This window comes from Platalea leucorodia (genome assembly GCF_965183815.1).
Source record: "Platalea leucorodia genome assembly, chromosome: 4".
Lineage (NCBI taxonomy): Eukaryota > Metazoa > Chordata > Aves > Pelecaniformes > Threskiornithidae > Platalea > Platalea leucorodia.
The window spans coordinates 100,385,925-100,401,970 of record NC_138826.1 but is presented as its reverse complement, the minus strand read 5'-3'; the positions used below and the strand labels follow the sequence as shown (position 1 = coordinate 100,401,970).

Sequence of the window (16,046 nt, the reverse complement as noted above, 5' to 3'; positions counted from 1 at the left end):
CTGTTAGGGCATTTAGAAGCCTCTGTAATACAGTTAATAAAACTCCTTTCCATGTCATTGCCTATGGTATTAAAAAAGAATTCAAGGATTTGGATGGATTATTTTCTATCCCACCAAAATCAAGTAAGCATGGAGGAGAATAAAAAGGTACAGACAGGTCTGCAAATCTTTCAAATGCTTGAAATGCATTTCATTTTGAATATCAAGATGGTAAGTCTTCCTCTTGCAGGAGGAAAAGAAGCTTTACATATATTTCAGAAACTCAGATGCAACTTGATACAGGCAACTGTGCTTTAGAGGTATGAAGCAGCCAGAGAAGGGCACTGTGATACGCAGGGTTTGCACTTCTGCTCGTTAGACCAAGGAGGCAGTATCAGGCCGAGTCAAGGACACAATTTAGCCTTATTATTAGAGAAGGTATGCCTGTGGCTAAAATTATTTCACAGTAGGAGACTCAGCATCCTTTCTCCAGTTTGCTTTAAGTTTCGTATTTTACCTTGGAACTATTAATAGAAGTCAAGTTTTCAAAAGGAGTCCAAAACTTGCACGTACATCTTTGAACCATCTGGGGGCTGACTTTCAGAAGGACCGAAAGCTTGCTGTTTCAAACAGGTCTGAAGGGCTGGCAGACCAGCGAGTCTCCAAGGACCACTTGTGGCAACAGACAAATGACCAGGCAACCTCACGGGGCCAGAATCTGTGCTGCGGCTGCATCTTTGCAGGATTTATGACCACCTGGGATCAGTGAAAGACAGGTCCTCAGGACTAGGCCCATAAAGGGCCTTAAGAATATACTACAAGAAATTTGCCTTGTATAAGTGTGTAAGCCAGCTGTCCCAGCCACTGAGCCATCAGACTGTGCAATTCAATCTACCTGCTCCCTACTCAGAAAGGAAAGATGATCAAGATGCTACAGCTAGGTATTGATAAGGCGTGCTCCAAATATATGTTGGAAATGACAACTTCCAGACACCTGCCCTCTGGAGTGAAATTTACAGACATGAATTAGGTCTTTAAGCTTCCTATACAATACCTGGGATTTTTAGAAACTCAAAACAGTTTCAGGGGAAGTTTTGAGGACAAATGTACACATTAAATCCCAAACTTCTCTAGGAAAATAGGCACATAAATCCTTCTCTGTTCAGGAATCAAAATCCTAAGTACCCTCTTGGTATCAAATCCTAAGATACATAGTTCGAGGATAGAGCAGAGACTGCCTAGGGCAGGTCTGGCTTTAGTTCCTTTCTCTGAAGGGATTTAAACTAATTCTCATGAGAATGCCTTTTTTTAACCAGAAACTATCTTGGTCAAGGCACTCTCAAACTTGCAATTAAGACTGAATTAAGCTGGCAAGAGTGAAAGAATAACCATGACTGTAGCTCATGGGCTAGGTACTTTCAAAACTTAAATCCTGGATTCTGTTATCCACCCTAATGGCTTCAAAAAAAGTGCCCTTGGACCAGAAATCAGGACTTGCAAACAAGTTTCTTACCCGGTAAACTACAGAGTCACTCTTGCTCTTATGCTTTAAAAAGATTAGCTGAGCCAGAGATAGATAACTAAAACACACTAAAACACCTTCACTACCATACACTGGTAACGCTGGTCCTACTTCCTAGAAGAGATGAGGTATAGAACTGAATTCCTTTTCCCACCGCTCCCACCACACACACAGCGGAAGGAATCCAACATTTATCCCCTACACGTTAAACTGTTCTTGGAACCACTGGACAGCTGTATAAAAAGGCAGCAGGTTACTTTCTCTCTGGTTTGGAAAGAAAGCAGCAGCTAGAGCAGGTCTGATGGACTGAGTCCGCTAGAAGACATTGCACAAAAGCTGGCTCAGTTTGTATTTCTCATCTGGATTTAATAATGAATCAGGCACTGAACTACTCGGTCCTGCCAAGACAGTTGTCACATTTGGTATGTACCAAAGCAAAAGTATATGCTTAGAGAGTTGGACAGAAGCACAAGGATTGCCTTTTGTGAACTTGTATTTAAATATCTAAATTTGCATGTAAAAACAAACAAACAAACAAAACCCAACCAGAATTGTGCAGTCATTTCTGAAACTCCAGCAATAACTCAGTGTTCTGGCCCTCAGCTCAAAATTAATTAATTTATTAACTTGCCTTAATAAAACCGTAACAATACTTCCTGATCTCTGTTAATCTGCAATAAAAACTAGGTGATTGCAAAGTACTCTGATGTTGTTTGCTACAAAAGGCGTGGCCTTGACCCTACAAAACTCCAAGAACATAAGTAACTGTTATAAAGACAAAAGTGAAGCGTCACAATGAATTTGAAGTTAAGCGTATGACCATCTGACTGCTTCTGCATAAAACTCATTTACATTTTCTTTAAACAAGATAAAGAGTTGCCAGCACACAGATAAATGTCTTGCATGTGGTTGGGAACAAAATGGGTCAACTCTGAAAATGTAATAAGGAAAATAAAACAAAACACAAAAGAAATCCTGAAAACCCAAACACTTAGTATCTAGTGCTTTATAATGGAAGATCTCAAACTACTTCTCTTCACACCTCATTTCTTAACCACCAAAACTCAGTTTCTAAACAGAAAGTATTCAAATTTTAGGATGAAAGTTGATTTCTAATGTCTAAATACTTCCTATCATGACCACCCCAAGCAATTCTCTTTTTTTGCCCCATCAGTGTCGCTAATCTCAGGAATCCAACCCAAAGGTAACATTTTCCCTAAGACACTATTCCTTGTATACACATGCCAGTTTCTCACTTTTTGGCATAAAGAATTAAGAAAAAATGTCCAAACAATCCCGAAGCATGTTTAAATTATTCACTTATGAGCAAGGAGCTCCATTCTGACTTTAACACATTTAAACCTATCCCTCCAGCTCAAATAGGACACATTATGAAGCAAGACAACTTTGCCAACAAGTTTACAGATATCAGTATCAAGATGCTGATAACAGCTTGTACATTATTAAATAATAATATTGCATTTATCAGCATGATTTTGTGAATAACAACTAATACTTTAGCACCACTTCTGCTAACACGACCTTCAATTTATTGCATTATATTCACATTGGTACTTTACACATAATTGCATAGGGGCCTCCTATAGAAGTTACTTCACTGAAGCATTCTGCAATGTTGTACTTGAAAGCAACTATTTCATCATCACTGGAAAAAGCAATCTTTTTCCATACACACCTTTTTGTTTTGTATTTTTTTTTAAAGAAAGAATTGACTACTTATTTCAGATATAATGCCCTTGAATTCTGTCTCACACATTTTCATGGAAGTAAAGCATGTACTAAAATGTAGGCATGTCCTGGAGTGCTTTACTAAATATGATCAGTATCAGAAACCAATGATGTGTGTAGATTCAGTTAAAACACTAACAGAATATTCTGACATCTTAGAAAACCTTGTTCCAATCTCACTCATTAATCACTACTTTGTGGATGTTTCCAGTTGAGTAGACAGGTCTCTTGCTACTGATACGTAGCAAGTGCTTCTGATTTTGTAAAGCTCATCACAAATAATACACTTCAAAGTATTGTGAAATTCTTATACCTTGAGGAATCTTTGCTCTGTGATAACTTACCTTTTAATAATCTTTAGCATTGATCTTGATCTACTTTTGATGAGGCAGAAACTGATGGAGTCCTTGAAGACTGAAGGGATGCATTTTAAAACAAGCTACCATGTTTCATTGCTATAAATAATGTACGTTTTTAAAATGCTTATTTATGTATTTATTTTTAAGAGAAAGACATCGTTGCTGCCACTTTGGATGTAATGCATTTTCTTATCTTCTGGCTTTCACTTCTGTGACCTTTTCAATTATTTCATATAGTATTTGTGAAGAAACAAAGACATTCACAGTGTATGTGGTAAAACGCAAGTAAGTAGAGACTTTGCCATTTACAGAAACATCATTCTGAAGATATTAGAATACTATTGGGTACTTTATAGATGTACACATACAATTTTGGCTGTTCTTACCCAGTGAAGTGAATATTTACATTAATAGCCTTATTTTTCTATGAAACAATGTTACTATAAAGTTTTGTAAAGAAATTTCTCTGCTCTAGTCAATATTCATCATAAATATCTCTTTAACTTCATATACTTAATTATTATCACTTCAGTTACAGTCAGATAGCTGGTACAATATAATGTATCACGCATGATAAGCATGATTCAAACGTCATTTGATTGACCTAAAGACTTTGATTTTAAAAGACCAGGTCAGACCCAAGGATGGCTACTTATGCACTTAATCAGCATGAACTGCATCTGGTTTCAGCCACAAGAACTTCAACTAAGGTAGGAGTCAGAAGTCTATTTGCTTTATCTTATTGGGGTTTTTTCTTGACACCTTCCGCATCACAGGTTCTAGGAGAACACTACTCTGACAGAAGCTTTACAAATAAAACAAATGAAATAGAACAAGTGGCTCCTAGAGCAATGAAGTTAATATGCAGCCTTGTTTCCTACAGATTCAGATCTTGTACTTGACAGGAGCACTGTCTGAAGCTTATTCTGTGGAGAATTTGTAAAGGCTTACACTCCCATCATCCTCATTCCCTGGGTCTAACAGCATTTGAGAGCAGGTACGGCTTCTTTCCCACTGCAGCACCACTGGAGGACATTTCTAGGACCCTCACCTTTACCTGGATGTTTGTAAAACTTTAGGAACAGGTTACATTTGAGGTCCTTCCCTGCTATCCTGTCTGGCCAAAGTAAGCCAAAGTGGGGGAAGCAGGCAGAGCGATTCATACAGACCTACTTCCCTTAAGAAACTTTTAAAAAAGGTCCAGGCCAACCTGCTGAAAAGGAAAGCTAGCCGACAAGGATTAAAAAGTGAGCTAAAAGCCCTCAGTTGCTCAGGCAGAGACCTCATGCCAATGTTACGGTTTTACATCACGTGTTCCCATTTCAGTCACCATGTTCGCATCTTACACAAGATTTCCTCCCTCCCCTCCCTGCCTTGTGAAAGACCCTCAAGTAACAAAAGGGGGAACCAGCACCCTGGCAGAAATGGTGGTGTGTGGGCCAAAGCCAGAAAGATTATTTGCTCTTTCCAGTCGGCAGTGTCATTTCTAGCAATGTCACGTAAAACACATTCGGTCTTCTATATTGTCTTATAAACCATGTTGTGCCCAGGCGTTTATGTTGGCTCCTTCCTCTCTTTTTATTTGAAGTTGTGAGGAAGAAAAGGTGCCAGGGACTTTGCTTGTAAGAGAACACTTTCAAGGCTTACAGGGAACCGTTTCCAGCAAGATCTTGTATTACACTTGCACACTCAGCACATGCTAAACACCCAAAAAACCAAACAGAAGGAATCCTTGCTCTGAGAGCGTTTCCCCTCTGCTCCCCCCACCCCACCCTGTTCTCACAGTTTACAGTGAAATAACAGATTAACTAGTTGAGCAATTTACCAAAGGTTGCTCAAATTATGTCATAAATTCATCTGTTCGGGTCCAGCGAGGTTTTATGACACCTGACAGACAGACCCCATTCCTGGTGCTAAAACCCCAGCAACAACAACAACAGAGAGATCTCATCATTCGCCAACAAGCGAGAGTCCCACCGCTCTCCCTCCAGACGTTCCCAGAGCTAACTGGCGCCCAGCCCTCGGCCCCCTTCTCCGCCGAGCAGAGGGGAGAGGAGCCCCCGCTGAGCCCCCCGCACCGCCGCTGCCCCGGGCCGCACGCGTCCCGCCGCGCCGGGGCTCCCACCTGAAGAAAAGTTTGGAGAAGATGTTCGCCTTCTCCAGCGGGGACCTCTGCATGGTGCCCGGAGCTGCGGCGCGGCGCGGCGCGGCGCGGTGCGGTGCGCGGGGGACCGGCGGCAGCCGCTAATCGCTGACGCCTCGCTCGCCCGCTCCGCTCGGCTCCCGCGGCTCTCCCACCTTATCCGCTCGGCCCGCTCTGATGTCACCGCCCGCCTCCTGCCCCGGCCCCTCTCCCCGCCTCTGCTTTGCCCAGGTTCGAAGCGGGAGGGCTGGGGCCCCGGCCCCCGCGCTGCCTGCCCCGCCACCGCCTCCTCCCCCGCCTCCCCGCCGCGCCCGGCACCGCGCACCGGGCGCGCCCCGCGGCTCCCCCCGCCGCCGCCCGCACCCTCTCCTCCTCCCCCGCCGCCCTCTCCTCCCCGGCTGCCCGCCGGCTTTCGGCCAGCCCGTTACCTCCACCTGCCGACTCCGCTTCGCCAGTCACCACCCCGCGCCGGGTCCCCAGCCTCCCCCCAGCACCGAGCCCCGAGCCCGACCAGGGGCCGCGGGGGCGAAACCGCCCCTCCAGACGCGCCCTCCGCCCTCGCCCCGGGGCGGCGGGGACAGCGCAGCGAGGAGACCCCCCTCGGGGCACGGAGGCCCCCCAGCGCGGCTCCCCGCCGCAGAGCCCGCCCCAGCCCGCCGGCCGCCTGCTCGCAAACCCCCCGATACCCGCGGGAGCCGAAGCCGGGTTTAACGGGGCTGGGCTGGGCTGGGTACCAGGCACCCTACACCTGTGCGCGGCCCGGCGGGAGAGCGCAGCGGCGCGGGGCTCGGGGCGGGCGGCGAGCCCGGGGAGCACAAACGGGAGCGGCGAGCGCAGCCGTACCCACTCTGCAACACACTCGCTTCAGTTTTTCAAGTTTTCTGGCAGGCACCGCTACCTGCACCGAGAGGAATGGGACCTGAAGGCATATCCTTAAGAAGTTTAGCCCAAACACCCCGATCTAACGCTACAGCTGTTTCCGAAGCGTTGTACACATGCCGTACAAAGAAAATCACCGCTTTCAGGGTGCACAGCAGAAAGCATGTTGAGAAGAAAACAAAGATGCCAAGAAGCACGAATAAGAACTTGTGGTTTAATTCTGTATAAGACAATTTTATTTAATACTTTAATGGGATCTTTGCACACTCCGGTTTCCTTTCAGTTTTGTAACTTAAAAAAATAGGGACGGAAAAGGTCACGCTTTCCTAAGTACGCAGCCGTTCCCCTCTAAACTGGCTCTGTGAAGAGGCAAACGGGCTCCTCTATGGACTTATAGATTGCGCTACAATTTAACCAGCTGTTACTCTCTGCAAACTTTGCAGACCTTCTTTTATTTCACCGCTTCTCGCTACACCCCGCTGTGTTCTCACAAAGAATTTCTCTTTGCCTTGGCAATTCTCCCTCGCAGACTGCGGATAGCTAAGAAGCGCCCTCTTACCCTGTCACCGCACCGGGCTCCTTTGTGTCTCAGACCTCCCTCGGATCCTTCCCGATTCTGCTTTATTAATGACAAAACCAGTAAGAAACACGGGGCAGGCAGGACTCCAGGAAACTGTCCGCACTTTATCATGTCCTCAGACAATGCGTAGAGGCAGGGCTAAATCCGCGCGGGCTCCGGGACAGCAGCGCGGAGCCCTTCGGCATCCTGCCACCTAGCGGGGCCGGGCACGGGGCGGCAGCCCGCACCGCACCGCACCGCTCCGCAGGCCGCACCGCACCGCCGCCCGCACCGCCCCGCACCGCCGCCCGCCCCCCGGGGGGTTCTGCGCCGGGCGGCGGTGAGCGGCGGTCACCCCCCGGCTCCTCCAGCCCCGCTGCGCTCAGTGGTCGGGGTGCTCGAGGAGGAACTAAGATCAGGCTTCGGACCCCTCCTCTGCCGGGCTCGGGGCAAGGCCGCGACCCCACACGCTCCATCCACCTCTGAAAGACGTTCTCTGGGTAGGCCCTGACATGCAGATCACCTAAGTCTCCACAATTCTTTCACTTCGTTAGAAAATGGTGAAATGCTCATTTAAAGACAGGCTGGAAACCAAGTCTTCTGAGCAACCCTGCTACGGGCTCTTTCCCTTTCCAGCCTCGGGATCTCTGGTGCAGGTGAATATGGCAGAAACTGAGCACCGGATTAGACTTTTTTTGTAATTTACATTAGAAAGTGAGGTACGTTAGTCACATAAAACCTTTCTTGGATCAGGTACAAACTGCTAACGGAGTGTTTTTCATAGCGGTATGTCCCTGCTGCTATTACCACCGGAGCTGACTTAGGAACATTTGTAGCAAATTTGGGACTAACAAAGACATCCCATCAGTCAGTGGTGATTATGTAATTTTTTACATGAAAAAATCCACCACCCTTTACATGTCAAGCTCTCTAGATCCCTAATTTTGAAGACTTCTTCTCTAAACTTAGAATATTTCTTTGCCTACTTCCTTCAGCACCAGCTATGGCTATGTTCAGCACCATCAGAACCCAGGGAGTGATTATTTCCCTGCTCTGTGATCCGATAGTTTTGCAAATACCTCAGCTACTTTCGCGCACACACACACATGCGCGCACATGCCCCACAGTCACAAAACCCTAACTAGTTGTGTTTTGCAGAATTATTTCTTGTCATTTTTCTCTTGGCTGTTTCCACCAAGTTTCCACTAGTATGCTTCCTTGCCTTCTTTTTTTTTTTTTTAACTGAACCTTTTGTAGTTTCAGAGCAACTGTTATTCCTAATCTTCTCAGGGATCTTGAACATACTCAGCTGACATGAATGTGAAACTTGTCATTAGCATCACTGTGAGCAGGAATAAACCGCAATATTTCTATTCTCTCTAGGGACTGAAATGCCTCCAATTTCAGTATTATCTATGAATTTCATTTACATGATCTTCTTCTACAGAAACGCAACCTGATATGACAACAACTACCGTATCCTTTAATTGTACCCACATCCACCATCTATCTGACTTTGCCCTGTATCTCAAGAAAGCGCAGTGAGGCTGAGCCAGGTGGCACGTGAACAGGAGGACGAGGAGAGGCTGGTTTCCCACGCCATCGCTGCAGTAGCTCCGGCTGCCGCACTCGCGCGGGGGTACCTCAACCAGGCGAGAGACGACGTGCCATGGTCAGTCTGAAGTCACACACGTGGGAAACAGACTGGCTGGTTAGATGCTCTCATGTTCATGGCAACTTGAAGTGATTTATACGCTGGGGGCTGTAACCCTGGCCTCTCTCCTGCCCCTGGGTGCACGTTCCCACTCCCCTCCAGGACCACCACGTAAAGCTGCTTAAGGCTTCTGGTCTAGCTGAAAACCCACCAGAGGTGGCAGAAGACTGCCTTTAGCTGCCATGGAGTCACCAGTGGAGTTTTCCATCCCCTTTGGTAGGTACAGCAACACATTAGGGGTCTGGAGCTTTTTTGATTTTTTTATCCAGCTGTTGATTATCAAGAAGGGTAGAAGAAATTAATTATATTTGAATCTTTGATTAGCTAATGTCAATGGACAAAGGGGTAGAAATTATTAGTAAAAAGAGAAAGCATGATCATATTAAATATCATCTCCTTAGCAGCTAAGGAGCTGCCAAAAGTGACACTTTAAGTCACTGATTTTTTGTTGTTGCTTAAAATGAAAAAGTGTTTTGTTCAGTCTCATAATTCTGATCTTCTGAAAGCTTCATTCTTTAAAAGAGCCCTGACAAAAAAACCAGTCCTTTGCTGCAGGGATAGGGAGAGAGAAAACAGGTATCAGGTGAAGTTTATTTTCTTTGTTCAGTGGTTGAAGCATGACATTTCTAACCAAACCCTCAAATTTTTCCAAATCTTTTAATTAACTGGAAACTATTTGGGTTGCAATGTTTCATTCAACCCAAAAGCAGTCCGGTCTATTCTCCAGATTTTTTTTTTTTTCCATAAAAGCAGAGAACTTGATCCACAAAGCTGACAATGGCCTTTCCCTCAAGTCTCCCTGTGCCCAGCTGGACTCTAGCACACCTGGGTTCACTTCCTCATTCCAAGTGATTTAAATAATTGTGGGAGGCCTTGCTTCAAATCCTCTTAAACGAATGCCCTTAAGATATGGGTCAGGTATATCTCCGGTGAGATAGCTTAACTTCATCTAACTTCCAACTATTCTTGGGACCAGGGAAAGCAATCTGGCCACCTTTCCATAGGGTAGGGCTTTACTTTACCCTACAGTTTTTGTTTACAAAAAAATGATTACTCTGTCTCAGAGCTGCTCACACACCAAGATAGAGACAACCTAAAAAAGGGTTCAAAATGGTAAAGCAGTAACAATGAAAGAACTTTGTCAATTAGAATTACAAGTATATGTATCATTTAATATTCAACAAAAGCATTCTACATAATGGCTTACAAATATCTATATTTAGTTGTTGAAGTCCCTACAATACTCTCTAGTTGTGGATTAATTAGCAACGTCTTGCTTTTCATGTTGCTTGTCAGTTTTGGCTTATACTACTATGAATTCCAAAGAGCTTCTCTATTCCCAGGAAATATAATGAAAACTGAATCATAACCAAGATAAAAGCTACATCAGCATTCATTTAAAAAAAGTAAACTATTCACAGGTATTTACCGGGCAAATAGATTTTGACTCCGCATTCATAATACTTTTAGAATACAGATGGACAGAATATTTTATTTTTAGATGCAGAAGATGCCAGGCTGACAGTTGCTGGATCCATTTACATGAGCAAAAACTGTATCCCAACGCATTGTCTTTATACTGTTAAAATTGCTTCAACCAATGCTTTCAGTATTTGCAGATTAACATTCTTAATCTGTGCACACCAGATACTTTTGGCAAGCAGAGTCATGTATGCTTTTCCACACTGCATCATCAGTATCCGACTATGTCAATTCAGCACATAGTCTCAATAAATCCTGAAAACAGTTTAATATTCCAGGGAAGCTAAGCAGATCTTCTATCAGGCATGTATTTCTGTGATACAAGGTATGGAGCTGGGCAGTGAAGTACTGTGAAAGAACCAGATCTTTCATTCTGGAAAAGTAAAACGGGCAGAAGACCACATTTTGATAAGCTCTCACACGGAAATCATGAAAGGGAAAACAGCAATGAATACATCACAGGCCTGATGTAAGAACGGAGGAATAGCGGTGTGTTGGTGTTTAGTGCAACTCATATTGAATTTGCAGAGGTTGATTCTACAGATGCTCCAGACCAACTTCTTCAAAGCACTTCAAATTGTATATAATTTTTAACAAGAATTATAACATCACACTAGATGGAACCATCAGACAAAAGTCAGACATGTTCATATGCTGCCATTTGGTCTATGAAGTTAATAACAACTGCAAGAACACCTTTTTAAACTGGAAGGTATTTTTAAGCCTTTTGAAATTGTTGATGCACAATAAGGGAAGTGTAAATGTATTATTGAATTCAGAAGCACGGGATTCTGTGACAACCTATTTCTATTTGTACCGATGGATGAACCCCAGTGCATCAAAACCAGTAAAAACTTTTAGATCTGCTCAAGTTTCATCTCGATTTGCCTTGCTACATGATCTATCAAAATACTCACTGAGGTCTTGCTGACTAAGCTTACGTCAGATGAAGTCCTGAAGGAACCAGAATCTGAGAAGAGACAGTTCAGACTGTGGCCTTGATTACATAAGAAAGTCATACTACTCTTTTTTAAGCATGAATTCAAAAAGATTTGTTAAAATGGTGAAAGCCCTGCTGGTAGTAACCCTCATTATACCAAGATCTGTGGAGGGTTTTGTCAGTTTGGACATAGCTTAATCAGAAATGAGAATTGTCCTGGCAGATAGAGCACCTGTATTTAAAAAGAAAAAAAAAAACACCACACTGTTGACAAATATTGAAGCTAATGAAAAAAACAACTTTGAATTAAGATGATGCAGCAATATAACAGAACAGTTATCGGATGTAAGGTGTCGTGGTTTAACCCCAGCCAGCAACTAAGCACCACACAGCTGCTCACTCACTCCCCCGCAGTGGGATGGGGGAGAGAATCGGAAGGGTAAAAGTGAGAAAACCCATGGGTTGAGATAAAGACAGTTTCATAGGTAAAGCAAAAGCCATGAACACAAGCAAAGCAAAACAAGGAATTCATTCACTGCTTCCCATCGGCAGGCAGGTGTTCAGCCATCTTCAGCAAAGCAGGGCTCCATCACGCGTAATGGTTACTTGGGAAGACAAAATGCCATCACTCCAAACGTCCCCCACTTCTTCCTTCTTCCCCCAGCTTTATATGCTGACCATGACGTCATAGGGTATGGAATAGCCCTTTGGTCACTTGGGGCCAGCTCTCCCGGCTGTGTCCCCTCCCAGCTTCTTGTGCACCCCCAGCCCACTCGCTGGTGGGGTGGGGTGAGAAGCAGAAAAGGCCTTGACTCTGTGTAAGCACTGCTCAGCAGTAACTAAAACATCCCTGTGTTATCAACACTGTTTCCAGCACAAATCCAAACCATAGCCCCATACTAGCTACTATGAAGAAAAAGCCAAAACCAGCACATAGGGGCACACTCTTGCACTTTACACTTGATAAAACATATTTGGTTCTTTGGAAGCTGCAGTAGAAAATGAGCTGGAGAAGGTTTTCTGAAGACTTCAGGGTTTGTTTGTTTTCAGTCTAGAATAAATGTGAGAGGAGTTAAGAGCCTGAGAATCCAAGTCTGACAAGCTTGCAAGGTTTATGTTTCCAAAGATAGATTTAACTTCTTCCTCTTCATACTGTCATGTAATAATCCTAGAACAATGATATTATTGAGGTTAAAAGGGCAAAAATCCAAGACTGATACCTTCCATGACTCAATAAAAGGCACATGCCGGCAATCTTAAAGTTGAGCAACAAAGATTATTGAACCACCTACAGCATAACAAAAAGTGCTTAATTATTTACAACTGTTTAAAAGAGAAAGAGCTTGAGTTCCTGACAGAGCACTGAGATTGGCACCTTCTTTACTGGCATCTTACCGCAAAGATCATGGAGTATAAACTCTGCCATGTGAATCCATGCAGTGCAATGAAACCTTAACCCACTGCTTTTTGAAAGTGTGCTTAGTTTGGTTTATGCTATTGTTGCCTAAAATAACTCCATATGAGTCCAAATATTTTCTGATCTTAATGGAAAATGTTTGAAGCAAACACCACCATTATTGAAGTTACAGAAGAACTGTAAGACTTGGTCTTTTTTTCTAGTCTTGAAATAGCCTAAAATTGCCCCTGCAGCTGCCTCTTCAGTAAGGAAATTGCCTCAACCTTCAGAATAAAAATAAAAAATAAAAATTAAAGGAGGGATAACCACCCCCCTAAAGATACCCAAGGACTTTGAGCTCCCTGTGGGGGCAAAGGGGGCAGACAGTGCTCCACAGGAAGACGAAGGGCGGGTGGTATACAATCCCCCATTCTCCATGCAGTTTTCTCAGCATTCTCAGCCCACGTCCATCCCATTTCCAGAGGACATGCTGAGATTCAGGTTAGTAGATTAAAGCCTCGTGTTCAGTCAGGCTTCAGAAAACCTATAATGTTTTCAAGTACAAAAGAACGAGGATTGGGCTCACTGACTGACATTTTCACAAAGGATTTTGTCCCAGCCAAAACGAGAAGTGATGTCTTTTTTTTTTTTTTCTTTTAAATGGCAGCTGACAGCAGAATATTATGAGTTACTGCGTTTAATTAAAAACCTTTCACATCGGACAAAATGGAAAATTTATGAGGTGAAAAGTGTTTCTCATCATGGGATCTTGCAGCTACTTGTGCTAAGCCAAACAGGTGCAGCTGTATTTTAAATAGTTAAGATTTTTGAGGATAAAAGCAAGACCTTTGACGCTGTGTAAACTTATGTAAAGCTGTGATTTACATAAGTGACAGTAAGAGAAACCCACCATTACCTAGCTATGGAAGATAACTACCTTTTTTTTTTCCTTACAAAATACTTTGTGACTTCCCTGCAAGAAAAAAGCTTACATTACAGGAAGGTAAGAATCATGTTAGACAATCGCAGCACAGCGATATCAGTGACAAAACAGGTATCAGCCTTCGAGAAGCTGTCCACAGAACTGGTTGAAATAAGCATTCCTCCACTTAAGAAGGAATCCCTGAGATTTAAGAATTCTGATGACACTTTTTAATAAAAATTGCTAAACTACCGGAACATAAAGCTTGATCATCAAGCCGAGCCTGCTGCTGTTGCAAGTAAACCTGCAGAACAATTCAATACTGCACACCTCCAGATGCTGCAGGCCAAAAAGTACTTCCCAGTGTTCTAGGAAAATTAAGGCTTACTGTAAAATACTGGCTACCACAGTTACACTGCAAAAATAAGGGAGCAAGGGACATTAAGGGCATGTAAAGCAACTCAGGCCCCTGACTTTTCACTTAGTTATTTACTAAAGAAACAAACTTTACATACTGAAGATATAATGGCTGATATGTAAAGGAATAAAAAGCTGGTCAACCAAAGATTAAGGAGTTTTGCAAAGACTTAAAAAACTGTTGATGAAATTCACGCTCCACTAAGTTCTGACCATGAACTTGAACCACGATCTCCCACACTGTAAGAGACCTACCCAGGTGATCATTCTGAGATGAGTCTTCTGAGTTTGCTCTGCTAAAGCTGTTCCACTTGAAGACAGCCAAGCACCCACAGTCATGAGCTGCTTAGTGGAACCCGAGTTCCAATCCTTTATTTCAACACTGTCTTTCACATGAGGAATGATGGTTTTTTTTTTCTGAAAGGGAAGGTACCCTTTGATAGAAGAAGAAAACAAACCTCAAAACCCCCAAACTTGTCAGGTGTCTCACAACAGAATGGCAGAATGGATAATCTCACTGTTTTCTTTGGTATGAGACTGGAGAGAGCTGGTAACAATGGGGTTTGATAAAAAATAAAGAAAAGAAAGATACATTTAACAGGACAGAGCATTGAAATGACAGATTCAAACATTTCTAAAGAGTTTATGGGAGAAAGCATTTTCAGATTAGACTCTAGAATCTACAAAGGCTCTTTTAAATGTTAATTTTTATTTTCCTACCCAGGGGTTTCTGTAATTAGCTAGCTACAATAAGGACTATTATATTGCTTAATGTCAGCTTTAAGTGGACAAATGTTACCCAAATATGCCCATAATTACCTCCCAAAACAGCCAATATTCGCAATATTTTTAAAGCAGAGTTTGAAAAAGCCAGATATACACGAAAACATTTATAATCCACACATTGGTTTTATTACTTAAGAAATGTAAAACATATGGAGATATAAGAGTTTTATTTCTAACTGCATTTATCACAGAAATTAAAAATAGGAATTTAATATTCTGCCCTTGGATAGCCTTGCTGGCATACAAAAACTTAATTCACACTTCCCTGTGCCAGTATGAAAGGAACAATATGATCTATTCCTGCACTCTAATGGGTTATAAATTAGTATAACCATTGAGGGAAAGAACCAGCTGTGGGTCTAATTGTAGACAGCACAATGGAATAGGAGTGGAGAACACAAGGTGTAAGTCTAAGTTATGAGGTAGAAACTAATAATTATAATATTTAATTATATTATAGAGAAAAGTAATGATTTCTCATCAAATATTTGTTTCAGTCTCATTCATCTTTTCTCAGAAACAACGCAACAACAGAGTAGAATTTCGAGAACAATAAAAAAATTATGTATTTGAAATACTATATGAGAAAGACAAAGAATATCAAGCACTTCTGTTTACGCTTTTGCATAATATATAAGTAAGAGGAAATGCTTTTGTTATTCAACACATAATTAAGCTGCGAAAGTCAACGACCCACAACTTTGTTAAGTTTACGAGGACTCAAAGATATTTACATAGAAAGGGCAATATTTAACACATTTACACTGGTTATTTGTCAAAATCGGAAATGCCTTTGTCTTAAGACAATCTCTATACAAATTTAGGAGGCAACATTTCATATATGCAGTCTATCATAAAATGTTCTGTTACTTTAGCTTTACTTTTTTCGCTGTGGCATCCTGTACGGGATCCTGGCTAGGGTTGGCAACCACAGTAGATTGGTCCATCATATGCATTTGGCTGCACGAAACTAAGAAGTTTTTATTGACACAAATTAAGACAATCTTATTTGGACAGAAATACAGTACCGCTTTAGTCTCTCCTTTTAGAGCTAGAAAATAAGGAACAACATCTGAGTACTAGCAAGAAAACTAAAGAATAGGAACACTTACACATCCATTGGCTGTACAATAATTTCATTTTTGAAATCAGAAATAAGAGATATTTTCAGTTTATCTATTCTATTACCTTAAAAGTTG

At 42.7% G+C, this 16,046-nt stretch overlaps 1 protein-coding gene across 2 annotated transcripts in view; it reads right to left on the bottom strand.

Annotated features, from left to right (window-relative positions):
- CFTR (CF transmembrane conductance regulator) overlaps positions 1 to 5,861 on the bottom strand; it is a 90,498-nt gene extending 84,637 nt beyond the window's left edge. For both annotated transcript variants that reach the window (XM_082309132.1, XM_082309133.1), the window contains exon 1: positions 5,735 to 5,861. In XM_082309132.1, the coding sequence (XP_082165258.1) occupies positions 5,735 to 5,787 (53 nt within the window). In that variant the 5' untranslated portion in view covers positions 5,788 to 5,861. The remainder of the gene's footprint in view (positions 1 to 5,734) is intronic.
- Positions 5,862 to 16,046: the final 10,185 nt, after the last annotated feature.